Here is a 23,170-nt window from a genome sequence, read left to right on the forward strand (position 1 = left end):
CTACATGATTCCATATGTGTTATTTTTGATAGTTTTGATGTAGAATATAGTAATGTAGAATATAGTAAAAAATGAGTATGTGTGTCCAAACTTTTGACTGGTACTGTATATTAAAGGGCTTTAAATATTAATATAACAGGCTTTTAAAATATAGTATTGGTGCACAATTTATACTTAAAATATCAAATGGACTCTTTTCATTGAACGACTCATAATTCAGAGACTGGGATGGGTTTTGATCCAAACAGACATGTAGGCCTTCGTAGCAAAACCTTATGCTTTGTTTAAAAGGCAACAATAGTTTTAAAAGTTGGATGCATATCCTTCCACCAGCTCAATCTATCCCTGCGTGCATAAAATCCATAGCATTGCTTACGCCTTTTCACTGTCATTATGGCACACAAGAAAATACACAGTATAATTGCAATATCGTATTTGCAATGCACAGGTGGCAGCATTACAAAGTGGCAGCATTACAAGGTGGCAGTTGAAGATGAATAGTGTTTTATAAATGAATAGTCAGTAAATATGATAGTTAATTGTTTAACTCGTTATTTACTGCACATCAACATATTACCTCACACGGTCCTCATCACTGCTCGAAGTAACCAAAAAAGGCCTGTAATGCGGACTCCTTCACACCAGGTGGCCACACTGACGTTGTAAAGTCCATTCAACGTGTTTGTCAGTGAAGCGATCAAGAACATTATAAACATCAACCGTCTGCAGTGGTATGTCCTTTTAATCGACTGACTTTTAACATTCGGCCTTTTTTTTGTGTATTTAGCGCAAAGGCATGTGTTTCAAAATATTAGCTAATATTGTAGCTATAGCTAGCTGCACTATCACACATGCTAATTTCAATGGCGACTGAGCACATGATATTGAGCTAGCGTAGCATGCTAGCGCTAGTTAGCATAGCTAGCAAGTTTGGGGGCGTGTTGCACGAATCTCTTCCAAAGCAGTGTCTCTAACTATTATATTTGATTTAGTTAGATAGAGAGATACATTACATATTTTTGTTGCACCCTCTACCAAGCAGTTGTTGAAATTAATGTAATTATATCTGTAGCGAGAGCCAGACCGAGAGTGGTCTCAACATCGTGTGTCCCCATCCCACCTCTCTCGCAGATTCCTTCTCGTTTGACCAAAAAACTTGAGTTTTAGTGGGAGCGGAGGGGAGTTGGAAGAAAATGGACCAGAGAGCTTGGAAGAACCCATACGCAGACTATGATGGGAACCCTGCATCTGTGCAAGAACTATTTGATTCACAAGGAAAGGTATGAAGCTAACATTAGCTAGCCGAAGTTAAAGCTAGCTAGGCCTGGTAAGCAAACGGTCATACCCTGGCTGCACAATACATAGCCTACATGTCATGAGCCTTTTTATGGTAAATGCATCAGGTAACTGAAATATGCAACATTCAAAGGACTTCAAAGCCAGGACTACTGATAAAGATCTAATCCAATAAAATCCAATATGTTCTGTCATGTTTTCTACAGCTCACAGCAGAGTTTGCAGGGCGGTTGAGCAATGCTATCAGTCAGCTGTTGATGCACATGGAGAATGGGCTCAAGTCTGCTGACCCTAGAGACTGCACTGGCTACACTGGCTGGGCAGGTGAGTAAGAATAACCCACCATCTTGCTTTGTCTAGGCTTCGACTACATTCTGTCACCTCAAATCACAAGTCTCCTAAACTCTGTCCCCGCCTTTCCCTTCCTCGCATCCCTCTTTCCTGTCCCCCTCCTCGTCATCTCCCATCCTCTCCCTCCTCTCTGCCCTCTTCCCTGTCCCCTCTCCCCCTCCTCGTCATCTCCCCCATCCCTCCCTCCTCTCTGCCCTCTTCCCTGTCCCCTCTCCCCCTCCTCATCTCCCCCCATCCCCTCCCTCCCCTCTGCCCTCTTCCCTGTCCCCTCTCCCCCTCCTCGTCTCCCCCATCCTCCTCCCCGATCCCTCCCCTCTGCCCTCTTCCCTGTCCCCTCTCCCCCTCCTCATCTGCCCCATCCTCTCCCTCCCCTCCCTGCCCTCTTCCCTGTCCCCCCTCTCCCCCTCCCCCCCTCATCTCCCCCATCCCCTCCCTCCCCCCTCTGCCCTCTTCCCTGTCCCCTCTCCCCTCCTCGTCTCCCCCATCCTCTCCCTCCCCACTGCCCTCTTCCCTGTCCCCTCCTCATCTCACCCATCCTCTCCCTCCCCTCTGCCCTCTTCCCTGTCCCCTCTCCCCCTCCTCGTCTACCCTATCCCCTCCCTCTTCCCTGTCCCCTCTCCCCCCATCCTCTCACTCCCCAGGCATCGCCCTGCTTTACCTGCACCTCCATGGTGTGTTCGGCGAGCCTTCATTCCTGCAGAAGGCTCTGGACTACGTGGGCCACAGCCTGACATGTCCGACGCGGCGACGTGATGTCACCTTCCTGTGCGGCGACGCCGGGCCCCTGGCCGTGGCTGCAGTGGTCTACCACAGAGTACAGAGGGCACAGGAGTCAGACGAATGCCTCAGCAGGTCAGTACAGGACATGGGCCAGCCATAGGTGTGTGTGTGATCTGTTTATATATGTGGTCTGTTTATATAATGATGTGTTACATACGTCATTGGGGACGGCTCACCAGTCTGAGAATTAAGACACTGGTGCTCTGTGTGTCTAGATTTCATTCCACCTAATCGCTAATTTGATCAGTATCTGGATATCATGCCAGTCACTCCTCGCACTTGTGTAGATCTGAGAGGATTTGGTAGGTGTCACAATATGGCAACAGGTCCACCTGATCCTATGGGATAAAGGCTGGATGTTGATTTGGAATGAAGTCCAAACAGTTGATCAGTAAGATGCCTTAAGAGATCTGAAGTAACCTGAGTGTTCCCCCTTCCCTCCAGGCTGCTGCAGCTCCATCAGTCGGTGGTAATGGGCTCCGGGGCCAGCGGTCTCCCTGATGAGCTGCTCTATGGCAGGATGGGTTACCTCTACGCCCTGACCTTCATCAACCAGCAGTTTGGCCACGACAAGATCCCCATCCAGTACATCCAACAGGTCAGTAGTAGGCTCATGGTTAAGGTTCATCACATACACATTGGATATGTATTCAATGTGTTTGACAAGCACTGTTACATTGACCGTGTTCAATAGAAACCGAGTTGGTTGAGTGAGCTACAAGCATTGTCATCAGAAAGGTGAACAATCATATAAGTAGGACAATTTTATAATGACATGAAATTGTTACCGTTTTAAATGACTGAAAGGAGCTTAGTCGAGCCAAGTACTGTGCTGGCCTGGTAATGCATCCACTGGTGGAGCTGTGCTCTAAAGGACAAAGACAGGGAGGCCCCCCTTTTGTAGGTCCACGTTAAAAACATTCTTTTTAGGAACTGTCGCCTTCTCAACATACTGTTGAGAGTTATAATATTAGAATACACAAGATGCCATTTAGATATGTGGTTGTGCATCAGCAGTTTCTCTCTTGTCAGTCATTAGCCAGGTTTCCATCAAATTGGCAACCGATTTTCATGCAAATAGAAAATCTGCAGATTTTCCCACCATGTGGTGTTTCCATGGGTGATGTAGTGTTTCAGTGGGTGATGTAGTGCACACAACTTTTCCCTTCACTTCTCATGTCCCCAATACAAATCAGTGGGTGAGACAAATCAGTGGGTGATGTAGTGTGCACACAGTGTACTTTTCCCTTCACTTCTCATGTCCCCAATACAAATCAGTGGGTGATGTAGTGCACACAGTGTACACAAATCAGTGGGTGATGATGCTAGTGCACACTTCTCATGTCCCCAATGTGTACTTCCCCAATACAAATCAGTGGGTGATGTAGTGCACACAGTGTACTTTTCCCTTCACTTCTCATGTCCCCAATACAAATCAGTGGGTGATGTAGTGCACACAGTGTACTTTTCCCTTCACTTCTCATGTCCCCAATACAAATCAGTGGGTGACACACACAGTGACTTTTCCCTTCACTTCTCATGTTTTCCCCTTCACTTCTCATGTCCCCAATACAAATCAGTGGGTGATGTAGTGCACACAGTGTACTTTTCCCTTCACTTCTCATGTCCCCAATACAAATCAGTGGGTGACGTAGTGCACACAATGTACTTTTCCCTTCACTTCTCATGTCCCCAATCAAAACCTGAGGTTCAATGTGTTTCCATCACATTTTCAACTCTACCGATAGTTGAGTCAAACTGTTGCGTCTTGGCCAACAGCTGGCAGGCAGACTACATGATGAGCTTAACATGAATAAAACCTGAGGTTCAATGTGTTTCCATCATTTTCAACTCTACCGTATTTGTCGTCTTGGCCAACAGGCAGTCGCTTAACATGAATAAGAGCGAGTCGCTCAGGTCATACCAGAATAAGACTCTATGTTTATTCGAAAGGTTCATCATAACTTGTTTAATCTGTAGCCTAGTAAACTGCATGGTTTCCCGAGTCCTAGTGGGAGGACCACGCAACCATATCATTGTGTGACTCCAAGTTTACTTCCATGTCGTGGTTATTATCAGTATTTGCTCATAAGAGCGTTTTCACCGGCATTTCTCGCATAATACATTTTACCGACTCAAAGATCCCACCATGTCGAATGAACAAATTATTTGTGTGTGTTTATAAAGTTGTAATAAAACTTTGTATTTCTATCAAAAAAATATGTATGCTGTATGAGTAGGTAGGACTACTATAAAAACTGTGGTTGGAAACTTGTTGGCAAGAATTGCGTGAAATGAGTAATAAATGGCTCACTCTACTCTCTGTCCCCATGGCAAAATGTGTAGAATTGCGTGAAATGAGTAATAAATGGCTCACTCTGCTCTCCGTCCCCAAGGCAAAATGTGTAGAGTTGCGTGAAATGAGTAATAAATGGCTCACTCTACTCTCCGTCCCCAAGGCAAAATGTGTAGAGTTGCGTGAAATGAGTAATAAATGGCTCACTCTGCTCTCCGTCCCCAAGGCAAAATGTGTAGAATTGCGTGAAATGAGTAATAAATGGCTCACTCTACTCTGTCCCCAAGGCAAAATGTGTAGAATTGCGTGAAATGAGTAATAAATGGCTCACTCTACTCTCTGTCCCCAAGGCAAAATGTGTAGAATTGGAGGGCGATATGGCCTGAACCATATCTCAAGTTTATTTCCTTTTTAAACTTATGGACAATTCATGATATCTATTTTTTATATATGTTTTCTCTAAATAAGAGTTGTAAAGGTAAAATACACATTTCAAACAGTCAGAAATAATCTAATGAATTCAGGGTTTGTGATGTTATACCGAGGCTGAATGTAAGCCTTCCACGACCATAACACCCACTAATCATTTCATTATTTTATCAAAATAGTTTAACCTGGGTTTTTCGTTTAACTGATCTGTCTTTGAAAATGTCATATTTTTGTCACAACTGTGACTAGAAGCATAATGCTCCTTCACTAATAATGACTAACTTCTTGTAGCAGCCATCAGGCTATAGAGAATTAACACAGGTCTCATCAGCCATCAGGCTATAGAGAATTAACACAGGTCTCATCAGGCTATAGAGAATTAACACAGGTCTCATCAGGCTATAGAGAATTAACACAGGTCTCATCAGGCTATAGAGAATGAACACAGGTCTCATCAGGCTATAGAGAATTAACACAGGTCTCATCAGGCTATAGAGAATTAACACAGGTCTCATCAGGCTATAGAGAATTAACACAGGTCTCATCAGGCTATAGAGAATTAACACAGGTCTCATCAGGCTATAGAGAATTAACACAGGTCTCATCAGGCTATAGAGAATTAACACAGGTCTCATCAGGCTATAGAGAATTAACACAGGTCTCATCAGGCTATAGAGAATTAACACAGGTCTCATCAGCCATCAGGCTATAGAGAATTAACACAGGTTTCATCAGCCATCAGGCTATAGAGAATTAACACAGGTCTCATCAGGCTATAGAGAATTAACACAGGTCTCATCAGGCTATAGAGAATTAACACAGGTCTCATCAGGCTATAGAGAATTAACACAGGTTTCATCAGCCATCAGGCTATAGAGAATTAACACAGGTTTCATCAGCCATCAGGCTATAGAGAATTAACACAGGTCTCATCAGGCTATAGAGAATTAACACAGGTCTCATCAGGCTATAGAGAATCACAGGTCATCAGGCTATAGAGAATTCACACAGGTCTCATCAGGCTATAGAGAATTAACACAGGTCTCATCATCCATCAGGCTATAGAGAATGAACACAGGTCTCATCAGGCTATAGAGAATGAACACAGGTCTCATCAGGCTATAGAGAATGAACACAGGTCTCATCAGGCATCAGGCTATAGAGAATGAACACAGGTCTCATCAGGCTATAGAGAATGAACACAGGTCTCATCAGGCTATAGAGAATGAACACAGGTCTCATCAGGCTATAGAGAATGAACACCGGTCTCATCAGCCATCTCTCAAGCCCACGTGCTGGTGACTAGCCAGCTAATCTTTATATTTCAAGTTTAGCCAACATGGATCTATTTGTTGGCTAACAAGGTAGAACAGTTGAATTGTTATGACCACACCCTTCTGTCCGTCTCCAACTGTTTGAGCAGCATGTCAGCCTGTCCACTTGGTTCAGATGTTCAAATCAAGTGAACTTCCATATTTCTCAGAATGAGAATGTGTTGCCAATTCCTTATTTAACTGTTTTATGCTTATTGCACATTTATGAAACAGACTAGACATTGCGTATACTAGTCTTTGGCTAAAATGTAGGGGGGAGTAAAATGTATTGCTCAGGAGGGTTCGCGTAACAACATTTTGCATAAGGCTCCCAAAAGGCTAAGTGCGGGTCTGACTGCATGTGTGGATGTGGGTAATCTGACCCGTGAGCCACTGCAGCCCCTCGTTATGAGTTCAGATGCCCATCCCCGGACAAAACCATTATATAATATCAGCGCCAGTAAGGTTCAGGTTGGGCACAATAGTGTGAAAAGCCTGAATTATTTTATCCCGTTGATATGTTGTGTACGTTCAGTCATCCACCCTACAGATTTTCAGAAGCAATACAACCACTCTATTGGGAGGGTTCTGACTGAGTTGTGGTGTGTTTTGATCCTGGTCTCTCTCCCACAGATCCAGGGATGTGTGTTTTGACCCTGGTCTCTCTCCCACAGATCCAGGGATGTGTGTTTTGACCCTGGTCTCTCTCCCTCTGATCTGAGGCTGTGTTGATATCAGGGATGTGTGTTTTGATCCTGGTCTCTCTCCCACAGATCCAGGGATGTGTGTTTTGACCCTGGTCTCTCTCCCACAGATCTGTGAGGCTGTGTTAATATCGGGGGAGGGCCAGTCTCAGAGGTTCCGTTGTCAGGACCAGAGCCCTCTGATGTACGAGTGGTACCAAGAACAGTATGTAGGCCCCGCCCACGGCCTGGCAGGCATCTACTACTTCCTCATGCAGGTAATAAAGCTAGAGCCGATTGGTTCGAACTTTCATTTATTCCCATGCAGGTAAAGCTGATAGGTTGAAATTCCCATTTATGCAGGATTCTGAATCTAAAGAAAACGCCTTCATACAGTGGTAAGAGAAGTATGTGAACCTTTTGGAAATACCTGGATTTCTGCATAAATTGTTCAATTTATTTTTTTTATCTGATCTTCATCTAGGTCACAACAATAGACAGTCTGCTTAAACTAATAACACACAATTATACATTTTCATGTCTTTATTGAACACACTGTGTAAACATTCACAGTGCAGGGTGGGAAAAGTATGTGAACCCTTGGCTTTAATATCTGGTTGACCCTCATTTTGCAGCAATAACCTCAACCAAACGTTTTCTGTAGTTGCAGATCAGACCTGCATAAGTCAGGATGAATTTTGGACCATTCCTCTTTACAAAACTGTTTCAGTTCAGCAATATTCTTGGGATGTCTGGTGTGAACTGCTCTTGAGGTCATGCCACAGCATCTCAATTGGGTTGAGGTCAGGACTCTAACTGGGCCACTCCAGAAGGCGTATTTTCGTCTGTTGAAGCCATTCTGTTGTTGATTTACTTTTGTCTTTTGGGTTGTTGTTCTGTTGCTTCACCCAACTTCTGTTGAACTTTCATTTCAGTGGACAGATAACTGTACATTCTCCTGCAAAATGTCTTGATAAACTTGAATTCGTTTTTCCGTCGATGATAGCAAGCTGTCCAGGCCCTGAGGCAGCAAAGCAGCCCCAAACCATGATGCTCCCTCCACCATACTTTACAGTTGGGATGAGGTTTTGATGTTGGTGTGCTGTGCCTTTTTTTCTCCACACATAGTGTTGTGTTCCTTCCAAACAACAGAACTTCATGACAAATAATTTTAGTCTCCTGAGTGGGAATAGGCTTCGTCGTTCCCTCTTCACAACTGTCTTGGTGTGTTTGGACCATTCTAGTTTGTTGTTGCTGTGGACACCAAGGAACTTGAAGCTCTCAACCTGAGAGATTTCTGTAAGTCTTTAGCTGACACTCTAGGATTCTTCTTAACCTCATTGAGCATTCTGCTCTGTGCTCTTGCAGTCATCTTTGCAGGACTGCCACTCCTAGGGAGAGAAGCCACAGTGCTGAACTTTCTCCATTTATAGACAATGTGTCTTACCGTGAACTGATGAACATCACGGCTTTTAGAGATACTTATGTAACCCTTTCCAGCTTTATGCAAGTCAACTATTCTTAATCTTAGGTCTCCTGGGATCCATTCTGTTCAAGACATGGTTCACATCAGGCTATGCTTCTTGTGAATAGGAAACTCAAATTTTGTGAGTTTTTTTATAGGGCAGGACAGCTCTAACCAACATCTCCAATCTCGTCTCATTGATTGTACTCAGGTTAGTTGACTCCTGACTCCAATTAGCTTTTGGAGAAGTCATTACTCCTAGGGGTTCACATACTTTTTCCAACCTATACTGTGAATGTTTAAATTGTGTATTCAATATAGCCAAGAAAAATACATTAATTTGTGTGTTATTAGTTTAAGCAGACTGTGTTTGTCTATACTTAGATGAAGATTTATGCAGAAATCCAGGTAATTCCAGAGTGTTCACTTACTTTTTGCCACTATGTTAAGTCCTACTCCACCAAGTAGTTGACTAGTTGAATCATACGCTGATGCTGGAATAGAGTATGTGAAATTACTGGGAGACTCTGAAGACCAGGTTTGGAAACACTGTATTATGGGAACATAAACTTATAGATGAATCAGCAACCAGGGTTGGGATCAATTCAGGGAGTAAACTTACCTTTTCTCATTGATAACAAACCATCAAATGGAAATGACCCCAACATTTTCATGAACCTACTATGAAGTGTGAGCCATGAAAAATGTCTTCCCTGTTCTGTGCCCTGCAGCCAGGCTATGTGGCGGGGGATGAGAGGGTCCACAGACTGGTGAGGCCCAGCGTGGACCACGTCTGTCGACTCCGCTTTCCCACTGGGAACTACCCGCCCTGCATAGGGGACAACAGGGACCTGCTGGTGCACTGGTGTCATGGAGCCCCAGGCATTATCTACATGCTGCTGCAGGCCTACAAGGTACTGGAAACCTGGGCCCTGTTCAGTAGAGGGTAAACGTTTTAGTGGAACTGGGAGGTGCTCTTTTCTATCTGAACTCATCCAATAAAAATGCATGTGTTTGTTTTTTCCCCGTTACAAAATGTTTTGATACGGTGTGCCTCTACTCATCACACCCCAGTACTATGTTGTGGATAGAATATGTGATATGGATAATTACTATGGTACATGCAATCTCAGATGTAATTGGCAGAATAACATCATCGAGGCTGGGGGTCTCTTGGAAAGTAATGGTGGTGAAGTTGTTTTATTGCTGTGTTTGCAACCAACCAAAAGGTATAGCTGCAATAGACTAGGATAATGTCCCTTAAAACATTATCACGTTGCTTTTATTCTAATGTGTTTCATATCTCACACATTTAGCATAGAGGGCATTAGTTGTCTGCCAATCAATCCTTTTGGGTTAGAAATAGACTACTGAGTTTTTACAGTACTGTCTCAACGTATCCTAAAGAAAGACATTTTACTTTCCTGTTTGAAACATTTAAAAACATTTAGCCTTACTTAACATGCCCTTGCCCTGTTTTCCCCCTGCAGGTGTTTGGAGTGGGCCAGTACCTGGAAGAGGCTCTACAGTGTGGGGAGGTGGTGTGGCACAGGGGCCTGCTGAAGAAGGGCTACGGCCTGTGTCACGGCGCCGCGGGTAACGCCTACGCCTTCCTGGCCCTCTACAAGCTCACCCATGACCCCAAGCACCTCTACAGGGCCTGTATGGTGAGAGGCAGCCTGAACTTACTGACCTGACGGGGACATCTCCTGACAATGTCCTCGCCTGTTACCACAAGCAAGCTCTCATCAATTGATGAGTGTGTGGAGCCTGGAGTTTCCCCTCGTCCATTCACATGATCAAATAAATAAATAAAAATGTTTTAATCGGGAGTAAATCCTGGCTCAACTAGGGCCTCACCCTCTACCAGCCTCTGTGATGGTTTGATGTTTCAACAAATAGACATTTGACGGGGTCTCTACAAGGTTTATCACCCACTAGCAGCTTGTCTCGGGAGCTGTTACAAAAAACTTCTCAGAATCCAGAGTTTCCATATGAGATTGAAGGTCACTTTAGCAGGACTCTGAACTACACTCAGTAATCCTGCTGGCAGCGACCCAAACTTAAATTAAACACTATTCAGAGAACCTGAGACGTTTGAGAAGTGAACCGTTGTATGTTTATTGACAACCGCTAAGTGGCTGTCAGCGTGTTGCTGTTGACAGCGTGTTGCTATTGACAGCGTGTTGCTATTGACAGCGTGTTGCTATTGACAGCGTGACAGCGTGTTGCTATTAGCGCGTGTCTTTGCATCAACAGACAGTGAGGGGGGTGGGGGTCCCATGTGTAGTTTAAGCTCTTCCATTTAATCCAATGTACTGTATTGGAACGGACTAGAAGGGCTTTGTGGTCACACAAGTGGGCCATTTAATCCGAGTGGCATCTCAAGTGGCACTGTAAGGCACACAGTAAGAATGGGCTGCTAAAGATGAATTTCTCTTAGGACAGTATTTCTCTTAGGACGGTATTTCTCTTAGGACAGTATTTCTCTTAGGACAGTATTTCTCTTAGGACGGTATTTCTCTTAGGACAGTTTCTCTTAGGACAGTATTTCTCTTAGGACAGTATTTCTCTTAGGACAGTTTCTCTTAGGACGGTATTTCTCTTAGGACAGTTTCTCTTAGGACAGTATTTCTCTTAGGACAGTTTCTCTTAGGACGGTATTTCTCTTAGGACAGTAGGACAGTTTCTCTTAGGACGGTATTTGTCAATGGTCTGATACTGTTGCATTGTAAAAAGCTGTGGTCTTGTGTTTTGTGTAGTTTGCAGACTGGTGCATGAACTACGGCAAACATGGCTGCAGGACACCGGACACTCCGTTCTCATTATTTGAAGGTAATGTGAAGCCGTCTAACACACACTATCAAGTGTTTCAATTGGGATGTTTAGCCTAGATCACAGATTTGCTCAATAATTTGACACGTTTCTATTGGTCAATGAATAGTGGAAAGCTTGAACATGGTTGTGTTGGTTAGGTATCAAATGGTAGAAAACTGACAAACGGGGAGGGACGACCTGAACACACGTTTTCATTTTCCTTTGCAAATGTTTTGCTAAAATGTACGAATACGACCGAATAACTGTTTAAGACGTGAAATGAATGTGTCACTTCCTGTCCACAGGCATGGCTGGAACCATCTACTTCCTGGCAGACCTCCTCCAGCCCCTGAAATCAAAGTTCCCAGCATTTGAGGTGTAAAAGGTATCCCTGCTTACCCCTGGTCTCCTGCCTGCTGCTCTGGAAACTATCATACACATCCAAGCACCTAATCTCTCTCCATCTCTCTCACACACACCGAGACATTTAAAGAAACACACACAGGCATATACACCGCAGAGTCACCTCTGCAGGTGATAATCAAGATGACTTTTTCCATCACAACAAAATCTTCCCACAGTCTCTCCTTATTGGCTGAACGAACAGTAATTGTGTGTTGTAGGGAGGGGGACCAGGGACAATCAGTGCAAGGGTGACATTTTGCACGAGCAAATGGCATTGAGCAGTGAGCAAAAGAACCATAAGATTTCAAATAGATGTGAAGGCAAATTATCCAATGTGAATTCCAAAAACTTCAACTCTCAATTGCATCGCATACATTGCATGCATTGCTCAGTTGACTAAACCCTGGCTAAATTCTTGCCTTCTTATAACACTACTTGTTGAAAAGTTCAAATTAAATCATGCTTTATAATGAGTTTTTTTATCATACAGATTGAGTTTTATGGTATTCTTTGCACAGAGCTGCACCTTTTTTTTTTGCGTGAGGAAAATGTCGCCCCTAGTCTAATATGTGCATGGTGCATGGGGGTTTGAAGTGTTATGCACTGAAACTTGCTCACTATTTTGTGTCTAGACATGGGGCATAAGCAGAGAGAACCACCTCGAGTGGATTGTCCATTTATGGACATCAATTCAATATTTACTTTTCATTCATTTTATGACGCATTGAGACTTCAGTTTGTCTGAGATGAAATTGACTAGGATTTGTTTGCTTGGGCTGGAGTCTGGTCAAAGGGTAGTCCTCTCAACCCGGGACCAAACTTACCCCCTTGGTGACGGGGGTTGGAGCCCTGTCTCCACCTCTCCTGTCCATGTCCCTTTTATCTGGCTCTACTGTCCAGCTGTACTGTCTATGAATCAATACAAATACCCAGGGGATTTGAGTACCGACCAATCTCCTATTAAAAAAAAAAATAGTAATAATCTTTGCTCCAACATTCATGTTTGTTAATTGTTAATTTTAGATTTCACCTTTTTTTTTTTTTTTTTTTTGAATAACCGGAATAGAAATTCCATGGTGTAGAGGATTTTTCATCTTTGCAGATTGTGGCTGCAATAGAAACTTTGTAGTAAAATGATTATACTGTGTGACAAAGTACTACAGTTTTACTGTAACGACCATGTGGCGCATCATAAGTTGTGTGTGTGTGATGTACGCTTGTAACTCTACTGCTCATCTACGGTTTCTTCACATTTCCATTGGCTAAATAATAAAACAAGGTATTTTTTACATCTCACCTGTCTGTTACCTTTGCTATTAAACTATTATTCATCGTTCTAGTGTTCTGAATCTGACTGGCTCCTTGTCTCGGCCTGATGTTATAATAACAGAGCAAAGCCACTAAGGGGCAGCGGAGGGTTTGTCCATTTGGAATGGGAGCGTTCACGTTGAGCAGCAAGAATCGGTGAGTCCATCCGTCCGTCTGCTAAAGCCTCCATTTTACTGTCCCCTTTCCAGACCCTGTCAAGTGGTTCATATCCTCTTTCTGACTTGACCGCTCCAACTTTCTCTATATTTGACTCCGTTCACAAAGGCACCAAAAATGTGCCTGTTAAACCACAGGTCTCCTATGTGCAACAAGACTGTGTACCTACTGAGCTTAGGGAGCCAACACAAGTTGCTCTGTAACCTGCTGTATTGACCAATTTACTTATGCGCTTATACATGTGTAATTAGCACAACATCCTTATTGGCTGGTCCTGTTCACTGCTCCCGGGTCAGCTGTAAAGGGGTGTTACAGTATGAGCCTCTAACAGGACACTAATTGGGCTGTAACTGTGGAGCTGGATGACTACTGAAGGCCATCTACCCTGTCCCTAAGGAACTCCATTCCTAACACTCTCTATGCCAGATCAGGCTCCTGTAACCCTGAAGGAGAGGGGGCACAATACGTCAGCTCTTTTTTTAAGCCTGCTCCCTGCCCCTCTTTTACAATGTGTGGCTGACATGGGCTCAAACCTGGGTTTAAATAGTATTTGACTGTTTGCTTTAGCCCGTGGGTGGGTTTGATGGTTGGGACTGTTCTATTGGTGCCCTTGAGCCAGGCAAGCTCAATCAACCATAGCTTAATGTGTGAATTGATTTTGAATAGTATTTGAACCCAAGACAACTTGGCTCAGGGTAGAAGGGGCAAATGTCCCAGCAACCAGTGACCCCCCCTTGAGGAGCTGCTCCCTGTCCCCCTCTCTGAGATCGGGACAGGGGGAGGAGGAGATGAGAAACTGAACACCGCAGGAGCGAGGGTAAAAATAGTGCTCATGTGTCCCGGGGTGCGGCCTTTCTCAGCCCCCAGACGTGTCCTACACCACATTACATACAGCAGGAGGGGAAGGAAAACACTGGCGGTGGGATGGGGATGGAACTACAAGGTCGGGATAAATCAAACCTGGGTTCAAATACTACTTGAATTACATTGAGCGTTTGCTTTAGCTTGCCTAGAATGCCAGGTGGGCGGGGCTTGCTGATTTGGGACTAATCTGTTGGGCCGTTAAGCTACAGGCAAGCTCAATCAAGCACAATTGATGTAGCGGTGCTTGGTGGCTGGCTATTAACAGGGGATGTTACTAATGATGGCTGTGTTATTGACCTTGTTGGGGGTCGAGGACAGTGACAGTCACACTGTGGATTCTATAGTCTGACCTACTGACCACTGTGACATAAGGGGCAGATTCCACACAGGCACAACATTTCCAACATGGTTTCTGACAAAAACAACTTGAGATAAAAGGACAGCTGATTGGGCAATAACAAGTGGCCACTGGTTCAATGTAAACTGTTTAAGTGCAACACAGTCCCAATTAAATACGGTAACTATCCTTTTTAAATTGCTTTGGATATCTGTATTCGGTGCAGATCCACCTGTTCGTGTCCATCCAAGCCATTGCATGTCATAGATCAGTACTCAGCTGTAGGCTATCGCCTTTTCCATGGCATTAATGAGTTCTAATACAAAACATTATGTCGTTGTGAATCATTACTCATTCTTCATGCGGTTGATTTTCCAAGTCTTTTATACACCACACACACACGGTAGAGCTATAATCTGTGTCATCACAAACTGGACTCATACAACCTTTATCTCAATCACCGATTATTATATTTCTTTGCATCGCTGGCTGTTATCGACGTTCACAAGTACCATTTCAATAACGTATCCTACAACATGCATCCTATATCATAGACGTCTTGATATGTAGCCTGTCCACTTCTGGCAGCCCAGACATGATGTATTTCTCCTGTGTATTATGGTGTTAGGCCTGTTAACAGTACAGTGGCATATGACTCTCAATCTTGGACCATAGGTAGGATAAACTTATTCAAGGATAAGAATAATTGTTTCTTACAGTAGGCCAACATTGTTTGGTTATTTTAGTCCAAATGTGCATTCCTGTTGCGCAACAATGTGTGCTCCTCCCCACACTCCTCAATCCCCTGGTGTCTGGTTTCGATTGAACAGGGTGAAGGAGCTCGGACGGGGTGGTTGTTGGCTTGTGTAGTGATTGTCAGGTGACATTCCTGACATGCCAGCTCATCTTATTTTACGAAAGAGTGTCTCTCCTATTGAGAGAACAATTGAACCAATAAGACAGAAGAATAAAATGTCTTTCTGCTCGTTATTGGTCATTTCATATTACAGTGGCCCACACAAAAAAATATTGTCTAACGTCCACCTCTGTCATAATGTATTGGTAAAACATGCAACACACAAACTGGATAATGAAAACAAGAACTTTTGCCAACTGTAGCATTGAATACAAGGGAAGCCAGTGATCATTTGGCCTACCTTGATAAAAAAAGGAAGTATGAATAGCCAATCAGCCTTGAGCTAAACTGAGTGAGCTCAACTGTGAATGGTCCTGACTCACCAAAACAAAGGGAAGCCAGCTTGGATATGCCATCACTCCTATCACAGAAAAATACCTTGAATTGTTGCATCTCGTTTTGTTGTTGTCCAACGGTGGCCATCTTGCTAAAATGGACCCTTTCCTACATTTGCCATGTGTGGAGATGGGTATTTGGATTTGTGGGTTTACTTAGTTCTCTGCACTAGCCAATGATTATTACAGTGATTTTGATTCAACCATAAAATACATTGTGCCCCTGGACTAAGAAGATTGAAGTTTAATATGTAGCTAGATGTAGAAGGCTAATGTTAACTAGATAACATTGCCCATGAAAGGAAGTTATTCTAGCGAGCAAGCGTTTTAGCCAGGTAGCCTAAGACAACAACAAATAAAAGCGTGTACTGTATGACAATCATAGACCGTTTCGTCAACGTGCAAGAGAGAAGGATGGCATTGACCTCTACAAGTAGGGTGAGTCAACATGTTTTTCCCACTTGCACGAACAAACACACATCAGAACCATGGACAGCCACATATTTAGCTTACATTGATTGGACAATTGTTAGTGGTATCTTTTAGTTGTCACTGTTTTATGCTAAGCACAGGTGATGCTGGAATAGTGGAGGCAGCTCCTGTTTTCTTTGCGACTTTCAGTAACTGTCCCTGGTTCTAAATCATTGGTCCGAAAATATGGGAAACATGAACTTTCTTGACCATGCTGTATGTCAGGTAACTAACTGTTACATACAATATGCTTTGTGGACTCCACCGGACAGAGTTGCACTCCGGTTTTGTGATGAAACAGGTGTGATTGAATGTATTCTGCCAGTGTCTTATTGTCTCGGCCTTTATGCCTAAATATCACGGTGTCAAGACATATGTACTAACAGGTTATAGAGCAAACAACACAATTATCACAACACAGGTTTTTTTTCTGGCTTGGCTTCCCAGGTGATTTTTTTTTAGCCCAGGCACATCTACTTATTAGCCTACCACCGAATTCGTGTCAGTTGTTTATGGCCTAATGCAAATAGGTGTGCAGCGTCAATAGGAAAGGGCTAACTTGATTTGTAGGGCACTATGCTTATTACGGCCCAAAAACATCCTGTTAAACGTTGTGCTTCATGACGTAGTGTTGCTGCGGACCCAACAGGACCCTGCTTTTCGTTGTGTTTTGACTACTCCCCTATACAACCATAAGAGGAAGAAGACGTTCACTGTTTAAAAATATCACATGAGAAGCTTTCTGCAGTTGTAGGTTCTGTTGGTTGGGCGCATTTTTTTAAATCCGCGCCGGAACACGCAAATCCAGCCCATTTCAGTGCCCATCTATCACTCACCTACTTCAGGCTAGAATGTCAACCAATAAAATAATTTGCGACCCTTGTAAAGGGTTTGGAAATGCTGACCCGAGACAAGGCGTCTCGAATCAGTTCCTTCCTTAGCCGACTAAATATAGCCCTGTCCCCGTCCTTCTAAAGGCCTGCCAGCGCTCCAAGAGGGGACCACAGCTCCACTTTCCGTATTGCCCTAAGAAAGTTAGAGAACTTCCAAAGTGGCATCTGACCCGCCCCGTGACATCACCACCCGATCATAAATAAGAGAGGGACATTGAGCATGGTTCAGGACCACTCTCTCTCGGGACTCCGGCTTCTTTAGTATTTCTTTCTGCCCCGTGTCAACTCCTTCATCTCCGTAATGGTGTGTACTTTTGGATTTACCACTGCCTGAATGCTTCTTTTTGTGCCTATACATTTGTGTGGCTTTGGGGCTATTGGATTATCTAAAAGCCTGACGTTGCTACAGAACTACCATGGGGGCATCTGTGTGATTTGGTATAGAGATTGGATATCAAGACTTGTGTGGCTCCTTTCTTTAACAAAATAAGCCACTGTCATACTCCATTTTGGGGGGAAGAAACCAAGGTGGACGTATTAGATTAGAGCTTCTCATTTGGCTCCACAGAGAGACCTTGGAATATATCCCTAATGCTAATCTGTACATCTCTACGTACTTGTACCATTGAAAGCATTTAATCTAGCCATCGTCACACTGACTACTGTAATTTCTCACCTAGTGTCTAATGAATTTATTGTTCTATATCTAGAATGTAGACCTCCTATACACCTGTACTTGTATGTTATTCTGTTGAGCACCTGCATCACTTTGAGATTAGTCTCTGTATCACCATGGTGCCGGCGATGTGTTGGTACTTTGAGAATGGCAGGACGCCCGTGGTGCATGGTGGTGATGGATGGGTTATAACAGGTCCCAGATCAGGTCCTAGGGACTCATCCTTGTCTTGTGCTGTGTGCATCTTTAATAGGCTGATGCTGCTCCCGCTGAGGCATCCGGCGCCTCTGCTTTTTCGGCCGACCAGATCGAGGGTAAGTGAAGTGTGTTGAGTTTCTTAGGGCCCTCTCTTTGTCCTGTCTATCTACTCTCTAGGTGAGGACTCTGTGTAGGACTAGGTGAGGACTCTGTGTAGGACTAGTGAACTCTGTGAAGTGTGTTGAGGACTTTGTAGGACTTAGTGAGGACTCTGTGTAGGACTTGGTGAGGACTCTTTGTCCTGTCTATCTACTCTCTAGGTGAGGACTCTGTGTAGGACTAGGTGAGGACTCTGTGTAGGACTAGGTGAGGACTCTGTGTAGGACTAGGTGAGGACTCTGTGTAGGACTTGGTGAGGACTCTGTGTAGGACTTGGTGAGGACTCTGTGTAGGACTTGGTGAGGACTCTGTGTAGGACTTGGTGAGGACTCTGTGTAGGACTAGGTGAGGACTCTGTGTAGGACTTGGTGAGGACTCTGTGTAGGACTTGGTGAGGACTCTGTGTAGGACTAGGTGAGGACTCTGTGTAGGACTAGGTGAGGACTCTGTGTAGGACTAGGTGAGGACTCTGTGTAGGACTAGGTGAGGACTCTGTGTAGGACTAGGTGAGGACTCTGTGTAGGACTAGGTGAGGACTATGTCTTTACAGATAGCTCAGTGATAAAGCATGTCCCCTGTGTTTTACAAAGTAGCACTCACCAAGTTCAATAGGCAAAATTACACTGTCAAGTTACCCCCAGAATACGTTCCCCTGTGGACTAGCTTTAGTTGTGCTCTCAACGTAGAATTGTATGATCTGCATGGTTTCTGCACCATGAGCTCCCCTCTGAGGGCCTAACAAAGTGTGATAAGTCACTGGAAATGACCTAAATTGTGTCCACTAGTTTTGGAGCCTATGGCCTTGACAACACAAGTGCAGAATAACCCAGGGCTTGTTCAGCTGTCCAGAGGAGATTAGTGTCCCTGCTTCTATTCTGAGCAGCACTGTCTTGTCTTGAATGACAGAGCACAGTGGTCCTTAGGGCTCGCGTGGCCAGCCGCATCTCGTACAGCAGGAGCCTGACCCTCCCTCCACCCTTTGTTCCTCACTGAAGGACATGATCTTTTAAAAGACTCCTTCAGAGTGGCTGTTGTTTTGTGTAGAGCTAGTTGGTGTGTAGAACTAGTGGCAGTTGGTGTGTAGAACTAGTGGCAGTTGGTGTGTAGAACTAGTGGCAGTTGGTGTGTAGAACTAGTGGCAGTTGGTGTGTGTGTGTGCAGAACTAACTTGATCAACTTTCATAAATAAGCATTAATAAACAAATGTTTTTTCATTATTTGTAAACATGTATAACCATTTATAATGTAATAAGTTATTATAAAGTGTTTCCTAAAGAATCCACTGCTTCTGCATACTCTAGACTAGAGAAATTGCTATTGGCTGGAGGAGCAGCTTGGCTGGCTGCTGCAGGAATACAGACGAGCCCATTTGGCTGGAGGAGCAGCTAGGCTGAGTGCTGGAGGAGCAGCTAGGCTGAGTGCTGGAGGAGCAGCTAGGCTGGGTGCTGGAGGAGCAGCTAGGCTGAGTGCTGTAGGAGAAGCTAGGCTGAGTGCTGGAGGAGCAGCTAGGCTGGGTGCTGTAGGAGAAGCTGAGTGCTGGAGGCTGAGTGCTGGAGGAGAAGCTAGGCTGGGTGCTGTAGGAGAAGCTAGGCTGGGTGCTGTAGGAGAAGCTAGGCTGGGTGCTGGAGGAGCAGCTAGGCTGAGTGCTGTAGGAGAAGCTAGGCTGAGTGCTGGAGGAGCAGCTAGGCTGGGTGCTGGAGGAGCAGCTAGGCTGGGTGCTGGAGGAGCAGCTAGGCTGGGTGCTGGAGGAGCAGCTAGGCTGGGTGCTGGAGGAGCAGCTAGGCTGGGTGCTGGAGGAGCAGCTAGGCTGGGTGCTGCAGGAATGCAGGTGGGCCCCATTGGCTGGAGGAGAAGCTAGGCTGGGTGCTGCAGGAATGCAGGAGGCCCTATTGGCTGTAGTAGAAGTTAGGCTGGGTGCTGTAGGAGAAGCTAGGCTGGGTGCTGTAGGAGAAGCTAGGCTGGGTGCTGTAGGAGAAGCTAGGCTGGGTGCTGTAGGAGAAGCTAGGCTGGGTGCTGCAGGAATGCAGGCGGGCCCCATGCTAGCGTGTGTTGATTACTCCAGGGTCAGCATTCTTATGTTAAACCGGGCAGGCGGACACGCCCGTGCCCTTATATGGCATGGGTTACTTTCTTAGGGCGTATCGCTTGTCAGTCGCTGGTTCTAAATGCCAAATGCCAGCAGGCCTTGTAGGGGGGAGTGAGGGAGGGGGGCAGCTGCTGCAGTTCAGAAATCACATAAGGCCAGTAATCTGTTGGATCACATTCAATTGGGATTCACAGTGGAGTCCATAGAAATAGGGACCCGCCTGCCATGATACCTCACCTCTACAGTTGATAATTATTCAGGGGACAATGAGGGAGGAATCGAGCGGTCACCATATTTGAATCTGCAGCACGGCAACAAGAGACATGTCGTTTCTCACCATTCTCCAGTGCTGCATTTAGAATGAACTTTTACGAGAACGGTGAACTTTGTCGTTGATTGTGTGTAGTTTTACTAGAAGTATTGAACAAATATCTGGTCTGTTTTGCCATTGGGTCACAAAACAAAATGACTAATAACGACGAAGCTCCTTTTCATCCCTTAAAATAACAAAAATATTACAACTTTGATTTATTGAAACATTTTGAGTGTGAAGAGTTGTCAGGTTACTTACTGTATGTTTGTGCACACTTTCTGCTTGTCTTCATCCAACTCATCGTAACTCTTCTGCACTTCCCTCTGCTCTCCAGACTTCAAAGAGGCCTTCGGGCTCTTCGACAGAGTCGGTGACAGCATGATTGGATTCAACCAGGTGGCTGATGTCATGCGCGCCCTGGGACAGAACCCCCAGAACAAGGAGGTTGCAGCGATCCTGGGAAAACCAACCCCCGATGGTGAGACCACCACTTCTCCTATAGGGATAGGTTGAGAGAACGTTGTGAGAACGTCATGATACGTTCAGGTATAAATGTAGTATGAAGACCAAACAGGCCTCTCTACTCCTGTAGAATAAGTAATGATGTCTGTTCTAGTCATGACATTGCAAAGTCCCACATACGTTTGCCCTACTGAATGTGGCCCCGGGGATGGAATAGTCCCAAAAGTGTAAATCCCACCCCACCGCCCTCCAAGTGGTCTTGATCAAACACTCCACGTATTTGAAATAAACAAATACTCTTTGAACCCACATCTGGTAACAATATGAATGTTAATTTTGTTGTCTGGTTGAAACACTGATTATATAAAATAACAATGAAGTAACGACCGTTACTAGCGAGACAATAATGTTTGTCATTGACCTGGTGTGCACGGTGTGATCGTATGAAAACAAGCAGTGGAAGGCTATAGATGGACCATCCTACCGTGTGTGACTAACGTCGATCTCTTCTCCTTCATCGTGTCAGATATGGCCAACAAGAGGCTGGCCTTCGCTGATTTCATGCCCATGATGGAAAAAGTGGATAAAATAGTGAAGGGTACACTTGATGACTACGTTGAGGGTCTCCGCGTCTTCGACAAGGAGGGCAACGGCACCGTGTCTGGGGCTGAGCTGCGCATCGTGCTGGGCACACTGGGTGAGTGGAGTCGATACGTTTAGACACAGTACAGCGCTGACTGGGCAGTGGGTTAGGGGTTGGCTGGGTGACATCCCCTGGCCACCCTACACCCGAGGGACACTACTGCCACATTGCTTACCTGTCTAACCGTCTCAGATCTGCACCAGTGCTCAGGGTGTCGGTGTGTTGGTCTCAGATCTGCACCAGTGCTCAGGGTGTCGGTGTGTTGGTCTCAGATCTGCACCAGTGCTCAGGGTGTCGGTGTGTTGGTCTCAGATCTGCACCAGTGCTCAGGGTGTCGGTGTGTTGGTCTCAGATCTGCACCAGTGCTCAGGGTGTCGGTGTGTTGGGGTTGAATTTGCATTCAGGATGCGTGTGTTTTCCTGACTGGCTCGTTGTTGGTCCCTCTTAGGTGAGAAGATGTCCGAGGCCGAGATTGATTCCCTCCTTATAGGTCAGGAGGACGAGAACGGCAGCATCAACTATGAGGGCAAGTCTTGTTCAACCTCTAAAGAGCAAATACTCTGGATCCTGCACAGATCACGTCACAGACTGTTTTAATAACACTATCATTCAAATGTTTCTACTCTTATTTAAAGTGATCAAAATCAAATGATTTTATAAATGTGTATGTTTTCTAATTATTATTTTTTTAGTTCTCTTGCTCCTGTACTTATGCGTTCTCTCTGTTCTCCCCACAGCATTCGTCAAGCACGTCCTGTCTGTGTAAGGTAGTGCTGCAGCAGCCACAGCTTATTATCCATCTCCCAGACCCCATGGTGTCAGGACTGTTTTTCTAAAGACCAACCTAGGAAAGAAAAGGACTATAATGGGATGTCGAAAAGCCATTCTGTGTTTGTTTTATTTTCCTCCGTCAACTTTTCAACTCATCACTACTCCTCTCTACGGAAGTGACCTCTCCGCTGTCAGATGACGACCCTCGCCTCGCCTCCACCTGGGGCATGTTTCTCCACTTGGGGTGGGACGGTGACCACTCATCAAGTAGGGGATTGTACCCTCTGCCCCGCCCACCTCATGTCATCATCATCTTGCCGGCAATGCTGGCTGGAAAAGATTGTGGATCGGCCGCCAAGCCCCTCCCCAATCAGTTCTATTTATTTTCACTCTGCCGTTTCAGAATAAACTTTTCCAAAAGTACATCCCCCACCTGGCTTGATTCTTGGTCTTCTTCTTTGAGCTTGTGACGATGTACTATTTTACAGGTGTCCTCCATGAAAAGATAAGACAGGAATATTAAGGTGTGTATAAATTCACCACTGAAATACAACTATCATATATCATAGCATATTTTTTCATAAACATGTAGTTATATTGAACAAGTGAACTACTGTCACCTGTTGACTGAAATAACACTATTTGCTGAATCTACAGTTACATGTTGCAATGGTAAGTTAAAGGCCCAATGCAACCGTTTTTATTATGGTTTTCAATGGGGAGGGG

General features: G+C 44.8%; 2 protein-coding genes across 2 annotated transcripts; both read left to right on the top strand.

Annotated features, from left to right (window-relative positions):
• The first annotated feature begins 631 nt into the window (after positions 1 to 631).
• Positions 632 to 13,171, top strand: lancl1 (LanC antibiotic synthetase component C-like 1 (bacterial)). The gene is made up of 10 exons (XM_064970230.1): positions 632 to 731; positions 1,132 to 1,280; positions 1,503 to 1,620; positions 2,289 to 2,499; positions 2,872 to 3,025; positions 7,280 to 7,426; positions 9,345 to 9,527; positions 10,104 to 10,280; positions 11,376 to 11,448; positions 11,736 to 13,171. Exons 2-10 carry the CDS (start codon positions 1,194 to 1,196, stop codon positions 11,810 to 11,812), a joined length of 1,227 nt encoding a protein of 408 aa, XP_064826302.1. The 5' UTR covers positions 632 to 731; positions 1,132 to 1,193; the 3' UTR covers positions 11,813 to 13,171.
• A 2,184-nt stretch (positions 13,172 to 15,355) lies between these two features.
• mylz3 (myosin, light polypeptide 3, skeletal muscle) lies at positions 15,356 to 22,867 on the top strand. The gene is made up of 6 exons (XM_064970232.1): positions 15,356 to 17,440; positions 18,066 to 18,126; positions 20,903 to 21,046; positions 21,557 to 21,727; positions 22,122 to 22,199; positions 22,411 to 22,867. The coding sequence occupies exons 1-6, from the start codon at positions 17,438 to 17,440 to the stop codon at positions 22,437 to 22,439; spliced, it is 486 nt and encodes a 161-aa protein (XP_064826304.1). The 5' UTR covers positions 15,356 to 17,437; the 3' UTR covers positions 22,440 to 22,867.
• The last annotated feature ends 303 nt before the right edge of the window (positions 22,868 to 23,170 follow it).

This window comes from Oncorhynchus masou, chromosome 7, assembly GCF_036934945.1.
Source record: "Oncorhynchus masou masou isolate Uvic2021 chromosome 7, UVic_Omas_1.1, whole genome shotgun sequence".
Classification (NCBI taxonomy): Eukaryota; Metazoa; Chordata; class Actinopteri; order Salmoniformes; family Salmonidae; genus Oncorhynchus; species Oncorhynchus masou.

What these genes read in the sequence shown, in the direction of transcription:
- lancl1 (XM_064970230.1), top strand. Translation starts at nt 1,194, where the DNA reads ATGGACCAGAGAGCTTGGAAGAACCCATACGCAGACTATGATGGGAAC. An exon ending in TATTTGATTCACAAGGAAAG is followed by an intron (nt 1,281 to 1,502) that starts GTATGAAGCTAA and finishes TGTTTTCTACAG; the next exon opens with CTCACAGCAGAGTTTGCAGG. An exon ending in TCAGACGAATGCCTCAGCAG is followed by an intron (nt 2,500 to 2,871) that starts GTCAGTACAGGA and finishes CCTTCCCTCCAG; the next exon opens with GCTGCTGCAGCTCCATCAGT.
- mylz3 (XM_064970232.1), top strand. An exon ending in TTCGGCCGACCAGATCGAGG is followed by an intron (nt 18,127 to 20,902) that starts GTAAGTGAAGTG and finishes TCTGCTCTCCAG; the next exon opens with ACTTCAAAGAGGCCTTCGGG. An exon ending in CATCGTGCTGGGCACACTGG is followed by an intron (nt 21,728 to 22,121) that starts GTGAGTGGAGTC and finishes GGTCCCTCTTAG; the next exon opens with GTGAGAAGATGTCCGAGGCC.